The sequence below is a fragment of the Anguilla anguilla genome, chromosome 3 (assembly GCF_013347855.1).
Source record: "Anguilla anguilla isolate fAngAng1 chromosome 3, fAngAng1.pri, whole genome shotgun sequence".
Taxonomy (NCBI): domain Eukaryota; kingdom Metazoa; phylum Chordata; class Actinopteri; order Anguilliformes; family Anguillidae; genus Anguilla; species Anguilla anguilla.
In genome coordinates, this window is record NC_049203.1 from 3,168,586 (window position 1) to 3,187,442 (window position 18,857).

Here is an 18,857-nt window from a genome sequence, read left to right on the forward strand (position 1 = left end):
TTCTTCTGTTTTTCTCTCCGGCTACGTTTTCACGCTGTTCTACTTCAAGATGTCTGACCCCCAAAAACAAGTGATGAGACCCTCAAAATCACACGACCAAACAAACGTTTTCTGAATTATTTGACGAGCAGATTACGGCAGGGGAATGCGATTTCCAATTTGGATCGCTCGTCTTTCTTTAGTGACTATTTAAAAAAAGGAATCAGTCGCATTTTTACGTACGCTATGCATTTTACTGTTGACCAGGCCTTCATGAAAGATGAAGAGCTGTCAGGAATGACAGTCTGGCTGGTGCTGTTGAACGCGTGTTACCTGGACAGTGTTACCTTGACAGGATTGACAGTTTGCCACCGAATTTGATATGACAGGTATGTGTGTGTGTGTGTGTGTGACAGACATCCCAGGGAGACAGAATGTCCAACCAAACCTACCGCTGGTGCCTCGCAGCTACCCCTGTCAGTCTGAGCTCCAGCCCCACGTCACCTCACGATTTTCAGTTTAACGCTCTGCTGACAGCTTTAGTTTACAGCGCCATTGTGCTTCTGTGCGTAAATATATGGCACGGTTTTAAACCTCGTTCATTTATCCGGGTATTTGCTGAATGCGTGCCACTTAAGAACCTCTATCTGCTGACACCGAGGTGGTGTTTAACCAGCGAATATAGGATTCTTTAATCATTCTACTAACACGTCTGCTGCACAATTTATGCCCAGCGATGGCCTTCTGCAGGCTGAATTATTGTGTGCTTGCGTGCCATTACTCTACAGATGTACGGTATTTATGGAAATAACTTATGGAATTAGTACATTTATCTGTGACACAGCATTAGTGCTGTAAGTGGCAAATCTGTTGCTTTAACCACGGTGACACAGTTCTGTTACACCTGCCCAGAGACAACAGCTGTACACCTGTGCTGGCGCGCACACACACACACACGTACGCGCACTCATACGAACATATAGACACACACATGCACACACACAGATACACAGACTCACACACACAGGCACACACACGCAAAATGTCTTAATTCTTTTATGTCTCAGTGGATTTTCTTCTCCCTAGAACTCTCCTAATTTACCTGAGGAAACCAACGCTGCGACTAACAGCTTCTAATTATTCCCGAAATTAAACCACTGACTCACTCCAATCAATAAATAATTGAAGAGAGAATTACAGGCAATAGCGGTGTCATGTTGCGGTTAATGATGATTGGATCATTGCCAATGCGGTGGTGGTATTCTGGCATCTTTTTGATTGGTAGTTCACAGTTAATGAGAGGAAATGCAGTCTGTTCAATATTAGAGAACGCGATCTTATTGCTGATTTGGTCTGTGATCTATTAATTAGACTTGTTAGCATTTCTCATAATCTCTTGATGAGAATGTTTAAGTGCTTTAAATACAACATTGACAGCAGGCTTCACACAGCCAAACTTAGCACCTCCTTCATTCAACGTGCTGATGACCTTACAGCATGTACTGTATCTCAAAAGTTCTTTCCATACTTGAATGAACACTTGCATAATAGACCCCCTTGGGAATCTGGTTAAATATGCAGCTTGCCAGGGTGAGAGAGAGAGAGAGAGAGAGAAACCAAACTGGCGGGGGTCTAAATGCTAATGACCTCCTGGCTTCATCTTGGCCCATGTTACACAAAACTTCCTTTTTTTTTTCTTTGCTCAAACTTGAAGTTCACTCTCTTCACCCCCCGAGGGGATTCATATTTCATGAGCTATCCCAGATAGCGGACGATTCCAGGTCAAATATGGCAAGAGTTTAGGGCGCTGAAGGGCCGCAGTTATACTAACGGGAATTGTACCGCGAGCCAGACGCGAACCAAACACAACCCAACCCACATATCGGGCTTGTGTGGCGTCTCAATTTTGGGCCGAAAGCGGTCCAGCTGTAACCGGCCACATTTACCACGCCACGCCAAATGGCGGTTTATCACAGCTTCTGGCCTTCACGCCAGAGACAGGGGCTCATTGAGGTTGAGTTCTGGCTGTGTTCTGGCAGCCAGGCTTGGACGGGTTCATTGCCCTCGTCCCATGGCGGCGTGGGGGCCAAATGAGGCGGCGTGGGGGCCAAATGAGGCGGTAAGTGTGGGCCAGCACGGGACTCTTCTTCACGTTTAAAGAAAAGATAAAATATAAAAAGAAAAAATAATTTTTTCCTTGGACTGCCGCCTCCACCTTCTTATCTTTGGATCAGGTAAAGCTGTTTACTGTGGCAGTTCAGGTAAAGGTGTTTGGTACGGCAGTTCAGGTAAAGGTATTTACTACAGTATTTCAGGTAAAGGTATTTACCACAGTATTTCAGGTAAAGGTATTTACTACAGTATTTCAGGTGAAGGTATTTACTACAGAATTTCAGGTGAAGGTGTTTAATATAGTAATTCAGGTAAATGTTTTTACTGTGGTATTTCAGGTAAATGTGTTTCCTGCAGCTGTTCAGGTAAAGGTGTTTACTACCGTAATTCAGGTGAAGGATGTGATCCGAGGTTCAGGAGTTTGGTCCTGCTATTTGTATAATATGACTGTACATACATTTTACTCAAAAGGGCCTTTGAGTGGTGGATCTGAACTCGAGTTGGCTGTGTGGAAATAGCAGACCTTGAGTAGCACTGATTGGCTCATACTGGAGCAGCATTTAATAATATTATATTTGGTGTGAGCATTTTTTCTTCTTGATTTGTGCGCTTTAAAAGCGCATCATGACCGTGGATAATGCAGGGCTTTGTAACTGTACGTACCGCAGGGTCAACAGGATTATTATCCACATGACAGGCGCTCATGATATACATTTTCTTTGAATTTAAATGTTCTCTGTGCTAGCCGCACACTGCTGTGAATTCAGAAGCCCGAGGTCACACGAGGCCACCACGGTTTGTGAGGCCATCGCTGGAATATTACCGTGACCTTGTCAGAAAAGGTCAAGCGAGAGTGCTTGTTAACATAACAGCATGCAAAAAAAAAATTTTTTTAATAAAGTGTACAAATGAAAATAAAATGAAAAAAATCATCAGGCCAGGAGAAAATAAAGCACTCATGTACTGATGGGTCCACTCTAGCCAACAAATGCACCACACAAGCTCCTCAAACTGTGTCATGTGACTCGTGTACCTACGTAACCGCGGTAACCACGGAAAAGCGGTTACCACAACTCAAGCCCCCAGATCTCCATTCTCACCTGTGGCCAGGTGACTGACCTCAGCCGGAACAGTGAGTGTCACCAAAACAGGACGCCGTTCATAGTCTTCACTGTGTGGGCTGTGTTCTGATGTTTGTTTATAAAAAAGACATGAAATGAAATTATGAGAGGGCATCTTCAGGCATTGTCCCTCTGCCGAATTTGCCCAACACGCCTCTTCAGGAAGAACATTTACACACGGCGATCCTGTTTCTCCTCTCCCAGGGATTATGAACATTTCATAACACCAGTTTTGTGAGCAAAAATTAAAAAATGGGTGATTCAAAGGCATCCTAAGGTAAAGTATCCCACCTCTGCGTAAAACACTGATAATATTCTTTTACATATTACATTTCAAAGGGTAAACCTGTTCTTCTCCTTTATCAATAACCATTTTAAAAATATATTTTAAAAATACATGTACAAAACGCTTCTCCCCATCCCTATAGTGTCCCCCCCCCCCCTCCTCCCTTACTGTTCTGTTATTAAAGGGGGGTGCTGTGACACCTCTCCAGCCCCCGCAGTTTGAAGACGGGCACGTGCGGGGGGGGGCTCTCGTCCACGTAGGTGAGGGCGGGGTTGTCGTGCGCCATCTGGGCCTTCCTCTCGGCCTCGGCGAACTTGGCGGCGGCGAAAGGGGGCGGGGCCGGCGGCGGGGGGGCGGAGGCAGAGGCGGGGCCGCAGCACAGCGTCGCCTTGGTGACCAGCCGGTCCATGGGCTTGAGGGAGTGCATCCAGGCGGGCAGGAAGTCCCAGGAGCGCAGCAGGCGGGGCAGGAGCCCGGGGCTGCGGGCCTGCAGCGCGTTGACGAAGACGATGAAGACCATGATGCCCGCGAAGGGCGCGCCCACGCCCACCATCACCCGCCATCCCGCCATGGACAGGCCGAAGACCAGCGAGGGCAGCAGCAGGAAGCACACCACCAGGTACAGCACGGCGAACCAGCGGTACTTGGCGGTGCACTCGCCAAGCTTTTCCGCCATTCGGATGGGCAGCCGGGTGGCGGGCACGGGGTACCACAGCAGGATCCCCAAAATGTTGAAGAAGAAGTGGCACAGGGCAATCTAGGGGAAGGGGGAGTGGGGGGTAAAAAATGTATTTAAAAAAACAAAACAAAAAAAACACACGTATATATGCAATGGGCCTGACTACTGTTAGTAGTAGAGTTGTTATTATACATCAGGGGTCCTCAATCTTATCTATAAACGGCTGGAGTGGGTGCAGGCTTTTGTTCCAACCAAGCAGTAACACACATGATTCTACTCATCAAGGTGCTTAGCAAAGACTCTGGTGGTTGATTAGTAGAACCAGGGGTGTTACTGCTTGTTTGGAATGAGAACCTGTACCCACGCCAGTGCTTTCTGAATAACAGTGTGGACCTATGTTATACACGGAAGAAGCAAAGGCCTCTTTGAGTCATGCCAACAAGGGGGCTTCTCATCCAATCAGCAGGCTGTAATCCGCACATGTGACCAGGAGGCTGCATCATCCATTCAGTCAGTTGGACTGTGGATTTAGTGAGGTCTGAACTGGCTCCATCGGGCAGTTTTATGTTTGTGACATGGCTGCTTACCAACGCAATTATGATTTAGCCTGACAGCCCTGCCAGGGTTGCAATTACACCAGCATATGTTTCCCAGCATGCACTGCAAACTGCATGCATACATCCAATTAGCGCTTTATGACTAATGTCGCACCCCAGGGAGAGGGAGAAAAAGAAAGAGAGAGAGCGAAAGAGAGAGGCAGGGAGCAAGAGAGGGATAGGGAGAGAGAGAAGGAGAAAGAAAGAGGGAAAGAAAAGGAGGGAGGAAAATACGTATAAATAAGTATGAAGAAAAAAATCGAAAAAGGAAGGAAAGAGGGAAAGAGAGAGGGAGAAAGAGACAGAGGGAGAGATCGCCGCGGGGCTGTGCGCACCTGGAAGGCCGCGGCCAGCCTGTCTCCAGGACTGGCCAGGGCAGCGAGGATGGCGGTGGTGGTTGTGCCGATGTTCGAGCCCAGGGTCAGAGGGTAGGCCCGCTGGAGGCTGATCATGCCTAACCCTGCAAGCACAGCGGGATGGGCGAGGGTCAGCGAGGGGCTTTTTGGCTCTTAGGGGGCACCGTAGAATCACTTAAGGTTAAAAATGAGGGGTAAAATCCCTAGTTCTGTGCAGACCCAACTGTATGAATACTTCTGGCTGCGCTGCTGAGCCACATTTTGGGCACGATACCGGGCTGCACCAGCTGAGCGGAACCAGCATCCAGGTGCCCGGGTGAATAAACTCGGCTCAATTAACCGGTTAATGAGCGATTAACGATGCAGATGCCCGGGGGAACGGACAGGTCGCCTTAATTTATTAATAAAATTTTTTAAAAAGACTCCACAAAGGGGGGCGGGGGGGACGGGAATACGAGCCATGATGGCGAATGCGATGGCGGGAATTAAGGCTCTGCTGCGGAGGAATGAGCTCTCCATTCCCGCCACCCCCCCCCCACCCCCCCACCCCCCCACCCACCCTGGTTTTGACACAATTACGGGACTGGAGCGGAGGCCCCACCACCACCACCTCTGTCCGCTAATTATCCCACCAGGCTCCGGGGGGGGCTCATTAGCGAGGCCCGTGGGCCAGGGGGTTCTGCTGATTCGGCCCCGTCTGTGAGGGGGGGGGGGGGGGGGGGGGAGCGTTATGAGAGGAGGGGAGCCCCACCCCGTCTCCTCGGTCTCCATTCCCCCCCCCCCCCACCCCCTCACCGTACTGCGACCCCAAAAACAGCGGCCCTCCCGCCTCCGTGCCAGAGAGGGGAGGAGGGAGAGCCGTGACAGAAAAAGAAAAGCCCGGTAAACTCTTCTTCTTCTGTTAACTCGTCAGTTTCGTACAAAAAAAAAATGCCGAAACCGTTTTGAGGATGAAATGAAATGCGCACTGGTTCTATCAGCAGCGTAACAAATCACTTCACAGTGAAAAATCAGCTCGTCTGACTTTTTAAAAATAAACTATTTTTACACTGTTCACTCATCGGTGAGCATGGCTTCCGTCCGCGGTTCCCCTCCCAGTGAAACGCGCACAGTCCCGCCCCAGAAGCTCGGACCTCGATGGGAAGGTCAAACATCGCTCCACTTTCTCTGGAAATGGTTGACAAAAAAAGGGCAGGTGGTTGTTTGATGTTGCTGAACTCTGGGGTGGGTGGGGGGTGGGGGTGGGAGGGGGGGGTAGGGGGTGGGGGGAACTCACCAATCAGTGGCGTGATGGCGGAGGTGAAAACGGAACTGCTCTGAACCACGAAGGTCATCGCCGCGCCAACGAACATGGCCAGGTAACCCGCCAGCCAGCCAAAAGGGTAAGGGAAATCTGAGAGAGAGAGAGAGAGAGAGAGAGAGAGAGAGAGAGACATGGGGGGGGGGGGGAGAAAGAGAGGGGGTAAGACAGAGAGGGAGAGAGAGAGGGGGGAGGGAGAACAAGAGGGGGTAAGACAGAGAGGGAGAGAGAGAGAGAGAGAGAAACTGTGTGAGTCTGCACTTTTCTAGACCTTTCTGGTGAGCAGAGATGGAAAGTCCAGGGGTCAGAAAGTAGCACCACCTTTGGGATCAATTGGAAAGCCGACTGCGAGCCAGGCCTAATCACCCAGTCAGCGCCCGACCTCACTAACGCTCTTCTGGCTGAATGGAAGCAAATCCCTGCAGCAATGCTCCAATAACTCGTATAAAGCCAGAAGAGAGGTTGTTATAGCAGCAAAGGGCGGACCAGCTCCATATTAATGCCCATCATTATGGATGAGATGTTGGATGTTCAGTGTCCACAAATTTTTGGACATGTAAAGTACGTTGCTAGGGGGGCAGAAATAATTTAGGGAAACCTTCCTAAAGATTATTTTCAGTAACCAAGCAACCCTACTGTCTTATCTGTCCATAAATTAATCAAGCATATGTAACCTTTCAAAAGGATTAATTTGCCGTTGCAGAAACAAACACATTTTCTGTCAGAGGACCGACCGATGGTTGGAGAGCACTTACACAAATATTGAATATTCATTCTTAATGGCAAGCGTGTCCTGTGGCTACATCTGATTGATTAATGGGGGACAAGTCATTGTAAATGTCTAATTCAGTCTCAAAATGACAATGGCATTTGCATGTGTTTAAGAGAAAAACTATTGCATAAACAATTTAACACAGAAATACGCACATGAATAAATCTTGAGCAATCAAAACAAAGCATACTCTGATGAAGGACCCTGTGTCTGAAACATGTCAATCTCTATTTTTCCCTTGATTTAATAAATAATAAATATAAGAAGAGAGCTGTCCTCTAGTTTATTCAGCAGCTTTATGTTCACTTCCATTGACTAGGCACCTTCTTTCTATGTTATAATAGTTGTAAAGTCCTGGAAGAAGTATGGACCACCTTTTTGGGCTTTTACAAATATTTATATCAAAGCACATTCCCAGAATGACTGACGTGAAATAATTGTGTCAAAGGCCATGTCTATATTGAGGGTGATCGCACACATTTCTAGCCAAAATCTCTGATTGAAAGCTGCCAAACGTAAAAGTAAAAGTACTCTAACAGCAAGTGCAAGTACATAGCCAATTAGGATAGGGAAACACAGCTGAGAATGGAGTAGAAGCCAGGTGCATTCTGGGATGTGATTTTCGATATCCCGACCGTTTATGCTGCATTTACATGAGAAATTCCGGTCAAGCACCGTGCTGTATGATGGTGGTGAGCCACCTGAGAATCAAACCAGCAACCCCCTCCAGTTGCAGGTCCTTTTCTCTAACCATTACACCACTGGTCCTTAAACCTTTCAATATCGGGACCCAAATTAGAAATTCATAACCTTTCAGGGACCTGTTAAGTAAACATACAAGCACGGCCTAGTGGACTTGTTCCAGAACCTACCTCACACACTCCCATGACACGTTTGGTGTCCTGGCCCACAGCTTAAGAAACTCTGCGGTACACGGCAGTGACGGAAAGGCCACAGGTGGTGCCCACCTGTGTTGATGACCTTCTGGATGGCTTTGGCCACCTGGCCCTTGAGCAGAGAGTTGAGGATCTTGACCAGGAGCACCAGGCAGGAGCAGAGGACGACCAGGGAGCAGGCCAGCAGGAGGAGACCCACGGCCAGGTCTGACATGGAGGTGTCCACGAACAGGTGCCTACCTGGGGGGGGGGGGGGGGGGGGGGGGGACACGGGACAGTCAGTCTCAGCCCTACCTGCTTACTCTCACACACAACCACTCTGGATACAATATTCATCTACCTGTTCACCAACAACCACCCTGACTACAGTATTCATCTACCTGCACACAAACACCCACCCTGACTACAGTATTCATCTACCTGCACACAAACACCCACCCTGACTACAGTATTCATCTACCTGCACATACACACACAAACAGCCACCCTGGATAAAGTATTCCAAAACCACATTTGAACACCCAACGTCTGAACAGTACACATGTATAAACTATAAAAATTATCCCACTCGTAAGATGAGAGCAGGAGAAGGAAACTTATGCCATTTCAAGTTATAATGTTTTGTTTTCAAACTGTGCCAACTGTGAGTGACATGTGAAAATGTGAAGACACAAATGGACAATGTGACCTATTTTTTTTTTTTTCACACATGAAAAAAATCCAATCACAGGTGAAAATGTTAAACTCACATGCGATTCGTAAGGATGGCCTTTCTGTGACCAGTATTTTACTGCTCAATATCAAGCAGGATAACAAGAAGATATGAACGGATTCACTGTTTTTTTAAATAAATAGAGCAACCTTAATTATCTTTAGGACCAAATACATCAGGAACATCACACTACACTTCATAGCTTGCATTTTCAAAAGTTACCAAAAAATGGGTGAAAAAAATGTTTGGGTGCCAACTTGGAAATAATATTACTGGAATAGCTGTGTCAATAGAGGTTAACTGTGTAGTGGTATTTACTTGTGATTTTTACTTTTGTTTACAATATTACTTGTTGATTTGTTCAGCATAGCTTTATGCTTACTGATTATATATGAGTCTCCTGTACCTTCTTGGCAAATAACACGCTCCTGTATTCCAGAGACTAACACCATTGTTCTCCACTTCTGTAAGTCCCTCTGGATAAAGTGATTATAACGTAATGTAATACATACATGGGAGACACAGATTAAGAGCTTATATATATATTCACTGAACACAGACAGATGTGGAGCCAGCACAGCTTCAGTAAAACACTAATAAAACGCCAATTATATCAGTAAAAAAAGGAAAGGAAAACCACCGCGATTAAAAATGTAATGTTTTTAACGGCCGTCCTTCATTAAACTAATAGCATGATAGATCATAAAATGATTGCAGCAGAGCTGAATTCGTACATCCAACTGTAGCCATAAACGCTGCTCCAAAAATTGTTTTGGAGTTTTGTCATGGCCTCTGTTTTTAAGAGGCCTAATCATTTTTTTTCCCATACTGGCTATATTTCATTTACTTGTCATACCCTCCCTTCCTCTCTCATCACCTCTTGCGTTTTAAATCCTCGCGTTTGTCTCTGTCTCCGGTTTTATTGTATTGCCGCTCTGGCCTCTCGGCCAGGCTGTTATTGCAAATGAGAACTCGTTCTCAATTAGCTCGCCTGGTTTGATAATTGCCAGATAAATACAATTAAATCGGGAAGGCGAAGTATCAAAACTGATTTTGAGCACTACCCCTGGGCCCCGTGGCTGCATTTCGAGGTTCTCCTGAAGGAAAGGAGAAAACAAAGAATGATTTCATTGGCTCAATAACTCTCTCTCTCCCTCGCTCCACCTAGGCGCTAACGTGTAACGAGCATTCTGGTGTAAAAATGGGCGCCGTACATCATCCAGGTAGCGGTTACAAATATGAAGTGTGTTTCCCCCGTTCGCTGTAAAGCGATTTGAGACCATGATGAATATGGGCGCGACTGCGACATAAATCCATCAGTATAAATACATGCATAGCACTGCACAGTCAAGGGCAGGTGTATCTGGGGAGAGGACTTTTGTTTTGCAGCCAGTTTTTAAAATGGCCGGAGCAGGACCTACATTTTTGGACGTTGACTTGCGACGTGACGTTCTGCAGGGCCCAGACGGTGGTCCTGTTGCGTGCGGACGCAGTGGCAGAGTCACTCACGTTGACAAGGGTCTGGAAGGGAATTAGGAGAGAAGCACAGACTGTGAAACAGGGCCCAGTTTGCAAATCATTGTACTACACCAGGGATAGTCAAATGTGGCCCTAATTCAAAACCTGACATGCCAGGTGAATGTAATCTCAGGCCAACCTGTAATATTATAGGACTATGGACTATCAGGCAGAAGAGAAGACCAGCAGTACTGTTGACCTTGAGGGCCAGATTTGAGTACCCTTGTACTATGGCCTAGCTAGCTCCCACCACAGACAGCATCTCCCAGTCAGGTGACAGGAGAAATGACAGGCACACCAGGGCCAGCCTTACCACAACCGGACGGGTCCTACACCAGACTTTCACCAGGCTCCTGTTCCTCAGGACCTCGTCTCCTACGGCGATGCCGGTAATGACAGACTTATCCAGCTGGGGAGGGGGGGGGGGGGGGTGAGAACACCGTGAAACTAGGTCACATGATCAGGATGATAGCGGAATGAGGTTTTGAGGTGTGGGGTTGTGAGGAAGGCGTGAGATAAAAGAGGACACAGCGAATGGAAACAGACAATTGTCAGTGTGGAGCAAGGAAACATTTGGTGATCCGATAGCGAGGGGTGTCAGGTTGAAGAATGAAGGGCGCCACCTAGAGGACAACATGGAGGCCTTACATATCAGTAGGATGTTGAATGAAAGCCTCAGAGTCAAAGGGGAAACACATCTCTACCCACTGGTAAAACAGTAATAACAGAGTGGTAATAAAACAGTAATACAGTGTAAATACAGCAGTTATAAACGGTAATACAGTGTTAATAGTACGGTAATAAAGCACCTGTATGATGAGCTTGGTGAAGGGTTCCGTGATGACCTTCAGGAGCTCCGGAGCGTCCTCCCCGCTGCGGACGCTGAAGCACTGAATGACAGCTCGGGCCATGTGACCCATCAGCCCAGTAGCCACCTCCAAGGGGAGCAGGACCAGCACCGACAGCCAATTGAAGCAGTCGTGGATGGTAGCTCCCGCGAAGGCCCTACAGGAAGTGATGTGTTTATGACAGGAAGTGCCACAGTCAATTGATATTACATTTAAGTCTATGTCTTTCTCAAAGTGCATCCTAAATCAATATCAATTATTGCTCTAGTTTTACCCTGTTTTTACCACAGTTACTTCCCTGTGAAGCACTTTGCGCTACTGCATAAAGCAGCTCTAAACATAAAGATCATTATGATTATGATGATTATTATGATTATGATTATGATGTTGATCATGATGATGATGATTATTATTATTATTATTAATGTTGTTGTTGTTGTTCTTGTTGCTTTGGCTCTGAAGGCCTAACAGCAGGATGATTCATACTACTCTACCAAATATAACAGCTCTAGTTTCTAATTTCAGATTCTTTCGGAAACTTAAGCAATAAAAGAATAGCTCAAGGGTAAGAATAGAATAGAACAGAACTCCCACGGTTCCAGACCCAGGTCAAAGTGCAAACACAAAGCACTCCGCAAATACAACTCAGAAAAGTAACCCAAGCAGAATTTAAAACAGATTCCGCTGAATATTTTATCATGAATATATTTAATGACCATTCATTGGCCATTCATATTGTACTTGGGGTTATCTTGCAGATACCATATTCATGAACCTGAGATTTATTTTACTAGTTCAAATAAGTGATATCTTCATTTTCTTAGGTGAAGAAGTTCTAAAGAAAATGATTCCTGAACAGTGCCAGTTCTCCTTTGCAACAAGGCAATAAAATCACGTAATCATAAAATATGTTGTTTTGGGGAAAGCCTGTGGGTCCCTGCCCTGTACCTCTGGAACTGCGTCCTCTCTCCTGCCTGCATGAGGGCCACGATGGTGTTGGTGACAGACGTCCCGATATTGGATCCCATGATTATGGGAATGGCTGACTTCACGTCCAGAACTGTTGAGAGAATAACAACAGCCCCGTTCAACCTTCAGTGGATTACATTTTGATGGCTGTAGGACGGAGGACTGAGGACATTTACACCTGCAGGCAAAACCAGTGTGGCTGGTTAACATAACTGTGTTCAGGGGGGTGACTGAAATCTGTTCTCCCAAAAATGCTTACAGGATGGTGGATCTCCAGAAACAGTGTTTGGGCAGCCCTGTTATAAGCTATTCTGTTCATCCATTACTCCATTTGTACAACTACCTAATATCAGTGCAAAACGTGCCCTTAATTTATTTCCACCTGGGTCCTCTCGTCCTGCTGAAAGAACTCAAATTGAAATATAGCCCTTATCTTATACTTTAGTAATCCCTTCTTAAATTTTAAGAAAACCCTTGATAATTTCCCTCGAACGTTGCCCTTTTCTTCTCAGCTAATATGCCTAATTTGCTGTACTTGTGGACGTTCTCTGCATGATAAAATTATTGTTTAGTGTCAGATAAAGGTTTATGCAGTTTTTCCACATTCTACTCAGACAGTGTACAGTATGTGTGTAAATGTCCTTAATGTATAATTCTGTATGCCTTCAAAATCGTTCTGAAAATGAATAGACTGGGTGGTTTTTGGATATGAATATGCTGGGTAGTTTTTGGATTTAAATAAGCTGGGTAGTTTTTGGATATGAATAAGTTGGGTAGTTTTTTGGAGATTAATATTTAGGGTATTTACGTTGTCCTCGTACCCATCACTGATGTCAGAGACATTATGCTAAAGGAGAATAATTACGTGTAGGGAGGCAAAAACAAATCTGGTAACAGCTGTGTTTTTCCCTCTCTCTCTCTCTCGCTCTCTCTCTCTCTCTCTCTTTTTGTTGTTTATTGTCAGACGGGTCAAAGTTTTATTGTTTTTAATTACGCTCCTCGCGAGCCATCCGCGGAAGTGCACGGGGGGTCTAGGGGGGGGTCTGGGGGGGGGGGGGTGGTCTGGCCAAACTACGGCTGCTGGTAATTGCGCCTAATTGCATCTTTGTCCTGCGGTAATGAGTTGTTGAGAGAGAGAAAATGGCAGGCTGGGAGATGCGGAGCGTGGGCCGCGGGCTACACGCGTGTAATTAGCCGCGCGTCCGCGCCGCCGTCCCAGAGCTCCTGACGCACGAGGCCGCCGTGCATGGGAGGAATGACTCGCGCGCGGGTTTTTTTTGCGTCTATGCTCTCCCGAAATAGCGGGACTCCGTCAGGCTCCTAACATTTTTCCCGAATTAGTCAGGCTCCTACCATTTCCTGAAACCCTCCTTTCGTTGTATTAAATCTGAACTGAGTTCACGGGTGGCTTTTATTCATTTTCATTTTTTTTCCTCCCACTTTGACCTTTTATACTTTCACCTTTGACTTCCAGGTTTTTTCCTGTGCATGCAAACTCCAGTTTTTATACCCAGGAACCAATACTCTGGCTTGTATGAGAGTCAAATGGGATTTTGTCCAAACGTGTTTAAGTGAACTATTTTGCTCACAAATTGAAGAAGTCATAGTTTTTGGAATGGCTGATCAAGAAACAATTTTGTTGGAAATGAAAAAGTTCTAATCATTTTTTGTAGAATTATTTCCTCAATACAATAATTTATCTTGAATATTTATGAAATAGTGGTTTCATAGGTAACAATCACTGCTGGTAACTGAGAGCAAAGGAGTTCTAGAACACTGACTTTTAGAATTTTCAGTGCATTCCGAAACACCTACCCTTCAAAGGGTTAAATTAACTGTGAATAACCAGCAAGGAATTAGCCGTTGGTGAGGAGCCCAGTGTACAGCTGGGACTGCGAGCTTCGGAGTGCGACTTACGTCCTGAGGACACCAGGCTGACGATGATGGAGGTGGAGGTGCTGGAGCTTTGCACCAGCACAGTCACCAGTATTCCCACCACCAGTCCGGCTACGGGGTTGGAGAGGATGGCGTTGTCCTTGAAGATGTCCCCCGCCACCTTTCCTGCTCACGGGAGAAAGAAAGCAGGAAGTGGCAACAATGGCCTCCAAAGAGCAAACAAAAAATAAACAACCTCAAAATTACAGAGTCAATTTCAATGTATTTAGCTGGAGTTTAAACCTCTGGTTTAACTCCTAAGATCTGCATTACAACTGGAACAGCTATCCAAAACTATGAAATAAGGATTAGCTTTTACAGTCGTAATGCAGCTCTGTGGCCTTGGGATTTAAAACTGAGGTTTAAACCACTGCTGATGTAAGGACATTGCAATCAACCAAGAAAGATAAAATGGATGGATCATGGAGAGAAAGATAAAAAAAACGCAAAGCCTCAGGACAGATCCCCTGTCATTAAGAACGTCTAAATGGAAATATTGTGAAACTGGAGGATTTGGTGGACATCATTAATAAACAGAAGGTAATAACAACGAAACAGGTCTCACACAGTACAGCAGTCAGAGAGAAGAATGGGAACATTTACCTCAGTTTCATACAAGAATAAAACAGCTACCTCGTATCAGAACACTTAAAGACAGCACTGGAATAGTTCTGAGAATGTCACTGGCAATGACAGAAGATGATTTGCCCCAAAGTAGGGGTAATAAGAGATACTAGTGTCATAGTTACCCCCGGCCAGTTGGAAGGAGGAACTCAGGACGTCCAGGGAGCAGACGAACATGAAGAGGAGGAAGAGGAGCGAGGGTATCTTGGCGAAGTTGACGAAGAGAGATTTCATTTCGGCCATCTTCTCCCTCCTTGGCTCTGCGGGGACTGGACATACACCGCCACAGATTAAAAAGTGAACGCTTCCCCCAGAATGCATTGTTTTATCGCAGGAGCGCATTCCGGAATGTTGACTGGAGTGTGCAACAGTGTTGCGTTTGACCGCATGCCGGCCAATGTCACGACGCACAATCGCACAACCACGAAGAACAACAGCTTCGTAAGCCAAACGAAAACGAGTCACACGTTCGGGAACGGGAGAGTGCAATCGGCCAATAGCATCAGAGCTCAAAACCCCACAACATTGCTGTCACCGTAAGTAAACCTTACTGTTTGATTGCAGTTTCCCTTGATCCAGGTTCCAGATTCTGCAAGCTTTTTTTTAAATGCCCTAGAAAGCCATCCTAGATTACAAGGGGCATAATTTTAGTTTAAATTTTTGGGGGATTGAAATGCATGAACTCCAAGGAGTGCAACTGTCTAGGGGTGTCGGGGGGCATGCCCCCCCCCAGAATAATTTTTTTAAAAGAACACCAATGATCCAAGAACATCAAATAATCATGTCTGGTGAATTAAATTACATTACATCCATAAATTACACTGTTGCTAGCTAGGTTACAAAGCAATGATTTTGTTATAATGAACCTTAAGTGACTCTATATAGACTCTATAAAGTAATTGGTGCTAGGAATGGAAACCGACACAAACACATGCAACACACAAACTCCACGCAGACCGGATCTGGCCGGCCAGGACCGGAACCTGGAACCTCCATCTTGCAAAACAGCAGCGCGAACCACCGCACCGCCATGCCGCCGACCGTCCGACGCGTTCGCGTTGGTACCCCGCTCACCTTTCACTTTGGGCAGCCTCTGCTCCTCCCACGGTTTGGGGGGGTGGCACTCCGCCTCGTTCCTCTCGCAGTTGCCGATGAGATCCAGGGTGGACCCGGAAGCCACCATCTCGGGTTCGGGGAACGGACGGGGCGTGGCGCCCCTGAACCCCGCCCCTGAAACACAGGTGACGCTCATCTGTGTGCAGTTAAACACGTCCCTCTCCGGCTGCAGAGCAGCCCCCCCAGGGCCTCAACAGCTCTCATGGAGTGCATAATGGCTACTGTTTAATCCGAAACATTAATAAAATATGGACAGATGGATAATAATATTATTATTATTATTATTATTATTATTTTATACTTATAACAATACTTATTATTAATAGTAGTAGTAGTAGTGGCAGTATTGGAAGACAAAGAAGAAGAAAAAGAAGAACAAGAGTATGCAGTAGAAAAAGAAATTCTACATTTCTTTTTTTCTTCATAAAAAAGTACTAAGTCATCACAGTACAGGGTCATCATACTTCACAGGAAGTGACCCGTGTCTCCCAGACTGCGGTCGAACGGCCCACCCAAATGTAGATGAAAATAACTGATCACCTTGGCGGTCGACTGTCCGTGCCCCGAGGGTTGGGCTTATCTTGACGGGATGGGAGGACATGGCGACTCCCAAACGGTACGCTGCAAAGACATGGGGGAGTTCTCAAACAGGAGCACTCTCTGCGGCTAACTTTCATGATTTCTGTGTCAGTGGATAAAACAGGAATCGGAAAAAGAACGGGTTGAGAGCCCATGCACTGTGAATCACTAAACTATATGAAGCAGTTAGCCTCTTTCTCTCTCACACACACACATACGCACACACACACACCTTCCTTTGATCTCTGATGAGAGCTATATTATCTTCGCGTGTGAATCTCCGCCTGTTATTTGGAACTGTTGTGAGGACAGGAAGCACGTGCGCATCAATCAGCTGCAACGATGTATAGCAGCGGCGGTGGAGCAGTTAGGAAAAAGCTGCTTCATTAGCAGGCATCTGTGCTGGGGGGGAGGAGTGTTTGTTACTGGTGGTCTGCATTACATTTGCAAAGATCAAACCATTCGTTCAACGCGAAAAACAGCTGGTGGTTAAGCGCTCAGTCACGCCGCGTAGGCTATCGCACGAACATTCTCTCCGGGCCATTTACAAGATAAGGACCGCCAGGGAAGTTCATTTTTTAGCGAACACGCGACGACTTCCATGTAAGGAAAACACCTCACCTAATATGCAGAAATCCATTCGGTTCAAATAAACATTTCAACAGATGCTAGATTTAATTTAGTCTAACTAGATTCGGCCATGAAATTTAGGCTACATTCAGTGACGCCTAACGCCTGGATTCAATAACCTTTTTTATTTGCAACTGAATTCACAAACACAGTTTGGCGAGTTCATCAATCATGAAAATTAACTCGGCCAACTGAGTTTGCGAATAAAAAAAGTGTAGGGCTAACGCTTGCATTTAAGTGTCAAAGTTACAAGTAGTTAAACACGAAAGATAATTGAATGCCGGTATCTAAATATCCGTATGATATAAGGCACCCTCTAAATGTTCACCAATCTAACCACTATTTGAGTTATTTATACTTTAGACCTGTTGTCAGCTGACCTGATGCGTCAATTAATATGCTTGTCTTACCTTGTCTTACGGTTACACTGTGACTCTAATCAGCATCGTTCCTACTCGTAATTATTAGGAGTTACGGGTGTGACCGGGTTTGTTTTATACCACCAAACCGTGGGTCTAAAGTCTAAAGAGCTATAGGCCGTCCCTCACTAATTAACTCACGCTCTTCATAATATTTTCCAGTTAATAATTATAAATGAAGGTTCGTTTCGTAATATATATATATATATATATATATATATATATATATATATATATATATATATATCTTTTCTATCGAGGCGAGTCTACACGTGTGATACCCTATGTGTGATAGCGTACATGTTTTATTTATTTGTGTGTGTGTGTGTGTGTGCGTGCGTGCGTGCGTGCGTGGGTGTGTGAGCTTGTGTGTATGGACAAGATGTCACCTGGGATCATTGAGAATTATGTTGTCAATGAGACAGCCTACACTCCCTCGATATTCTTACCTTTTTTTCTAATTTGATATAATTGCGGTAATCTGTCAGGATTTTTCTTTTGATCTGGTGGCTTCTCGAACAATGGAAAATACGACACCTTGTGGTGAGAATGTGGAAAATCTACTTCTGTCCCTCAGTTGGCCATAATATGACGTATATGAGAATTATTGCATAGATTTTTTTTTGTTTTGTTTTTCAGTCAAACTTCAGTTGCGATTACAGCAGCTCCCCAGCTCAGACAGAAAGGCTATTTATATATGTCATCATTGACACAGAAAAGTTATCGCTGACAGTAGCAAATTCCATTCTTTCACCTCCTGTTCCTTTCGGCCTCGCAACCGGAAAAAAGCGGGAGTGCTTCCCGTTTATCAGGCAAACATTTACATTGGTTATCTTTTCCCCCGTCCAAATATTCCCATTATACTGCGGTTATATGATGGGAATATCTAAATAAACGCATTTGTAAAAAAAAAAAAAAAACAAAAAAAAAGAATTTCCACTGACTATCGTGACAATATCATAAATAAATAAATCCGCTTAACTATGTTTATTTAAATGGTATTGTAAAATGGAACATGACATTTGCATTTAATTTCATATACGTTTGTACATCATTTGTGACTTTAACATTCAAATTCAAAAATCCAATTTGCATTTTCATTTGGAGTATGTCTGCCAAATTGATTGAAAAATGAAAAGGGCAAGTCCAATTTATATCAAATTTTCCCTGTCTTGCTAGATAGAGCCCTGTCATATTGAAAATGTAAGGATACATAATAAATCAATGTGCATACTTGAAGGCTAATTGTATTTCTTTGTTGTTGTCACATAATTTGTGACAAAAAATGAACAGCCAATTCAATGCGCAACGTGACGTGCCTTTTTCCTAATAGAAAATGCCAGCTCCAGCAAAATTCAAAATGCAAATTCCAAACGAGTGAACCACTGGCAAGTGGCAATGCCCTCGTCG

At 45.2% G+C, this 18,857-nt stretch overlaps 1 protein-coding gene across 3 annotated transcripts; it reads right to left on the reverse strand.

Annotated features, from left to right (window-relative positions):
• Positions 1 to 2,369: 2,369 nt before the first annotated feature.
• Positions 2,370 to 17,489, reverse strand: LOC118222639 (sodium-dependent phosphate transport protein 2A-like). 3 transcript variants are annotated; one of them, XM_035408369.1, is made up of 14 exons: positions 17,439 to 17,489; positions 16,631 to 16,800; positions 16,360 to 16,440; positions 15,778 to 15,933; positions 14,829 to 14,972; positions 14,062 to 14,205; positions 12,124 to 12,235; positions 11,137 to 11,332; positions 10,641 to 10,736; positions 10,231 to 10,330; positions 8,170 to 8,337; positions 6,406 to 6,522; positions 5,109 to 5,233; positions 2,370 to 4,255 (listed from the first exon to the last, which is right to left on the reverse strand). In XM_035408369.1, exons 3-14 carry the CDS (start codon positions 16,418 to 16,420, stop codon positions 3,677 to 3,679), a joined length of 1,998 nt encoding a protein of 665 aa, XP_035264260.1. In that variant the 5' UTR covers positions 16,421 to 16,440; positions 16,631 to 16,800; positions 17,439 to 17,489; the 3' UTR covers positions 2,370 to 3,676. The 3 variants fall into 3 exon arrangements, with proteins under 3 accessions (XP_035264260.1, XP_035264261.1, XP_035264262.1); XM_035408370.1 differs by having other exon boundaries at positions 16,631 to 16,795; positions 17,439 to 17,479; XM_035408371.1 differs by lacking the exon at positions 16,631 to 16,800 and having other exon boundaries at positions 17,439 to 17,479.
• Positions 17,490 to 18,857: the final 1,368 nt, after the last annotated feature.

Coding starts and splice junctions, on each gene's coding strand:
- LOC118222639 (XM_035408369.1), bottom strand. CDS start 16,420: ATGTCCTCCCATCCCGTCAAGATAAGCCCAACCCTCGGGGCACGGACA. Junction 14,973..15,777: donor GAGGCTGCCCAAAGTGAAAG/GTGAGCGGGGTA, acceptor GTGTATGTCCAG/TCCCCGCAGAGCCAAGGAGG. Junction 6,523..8,169: donor CCAGAAGGTCATCAACACAG/GTGGGCACCACC, acceptor TCTCTCTCTCAG/ATTTCCCTTACCCTTTTGGC.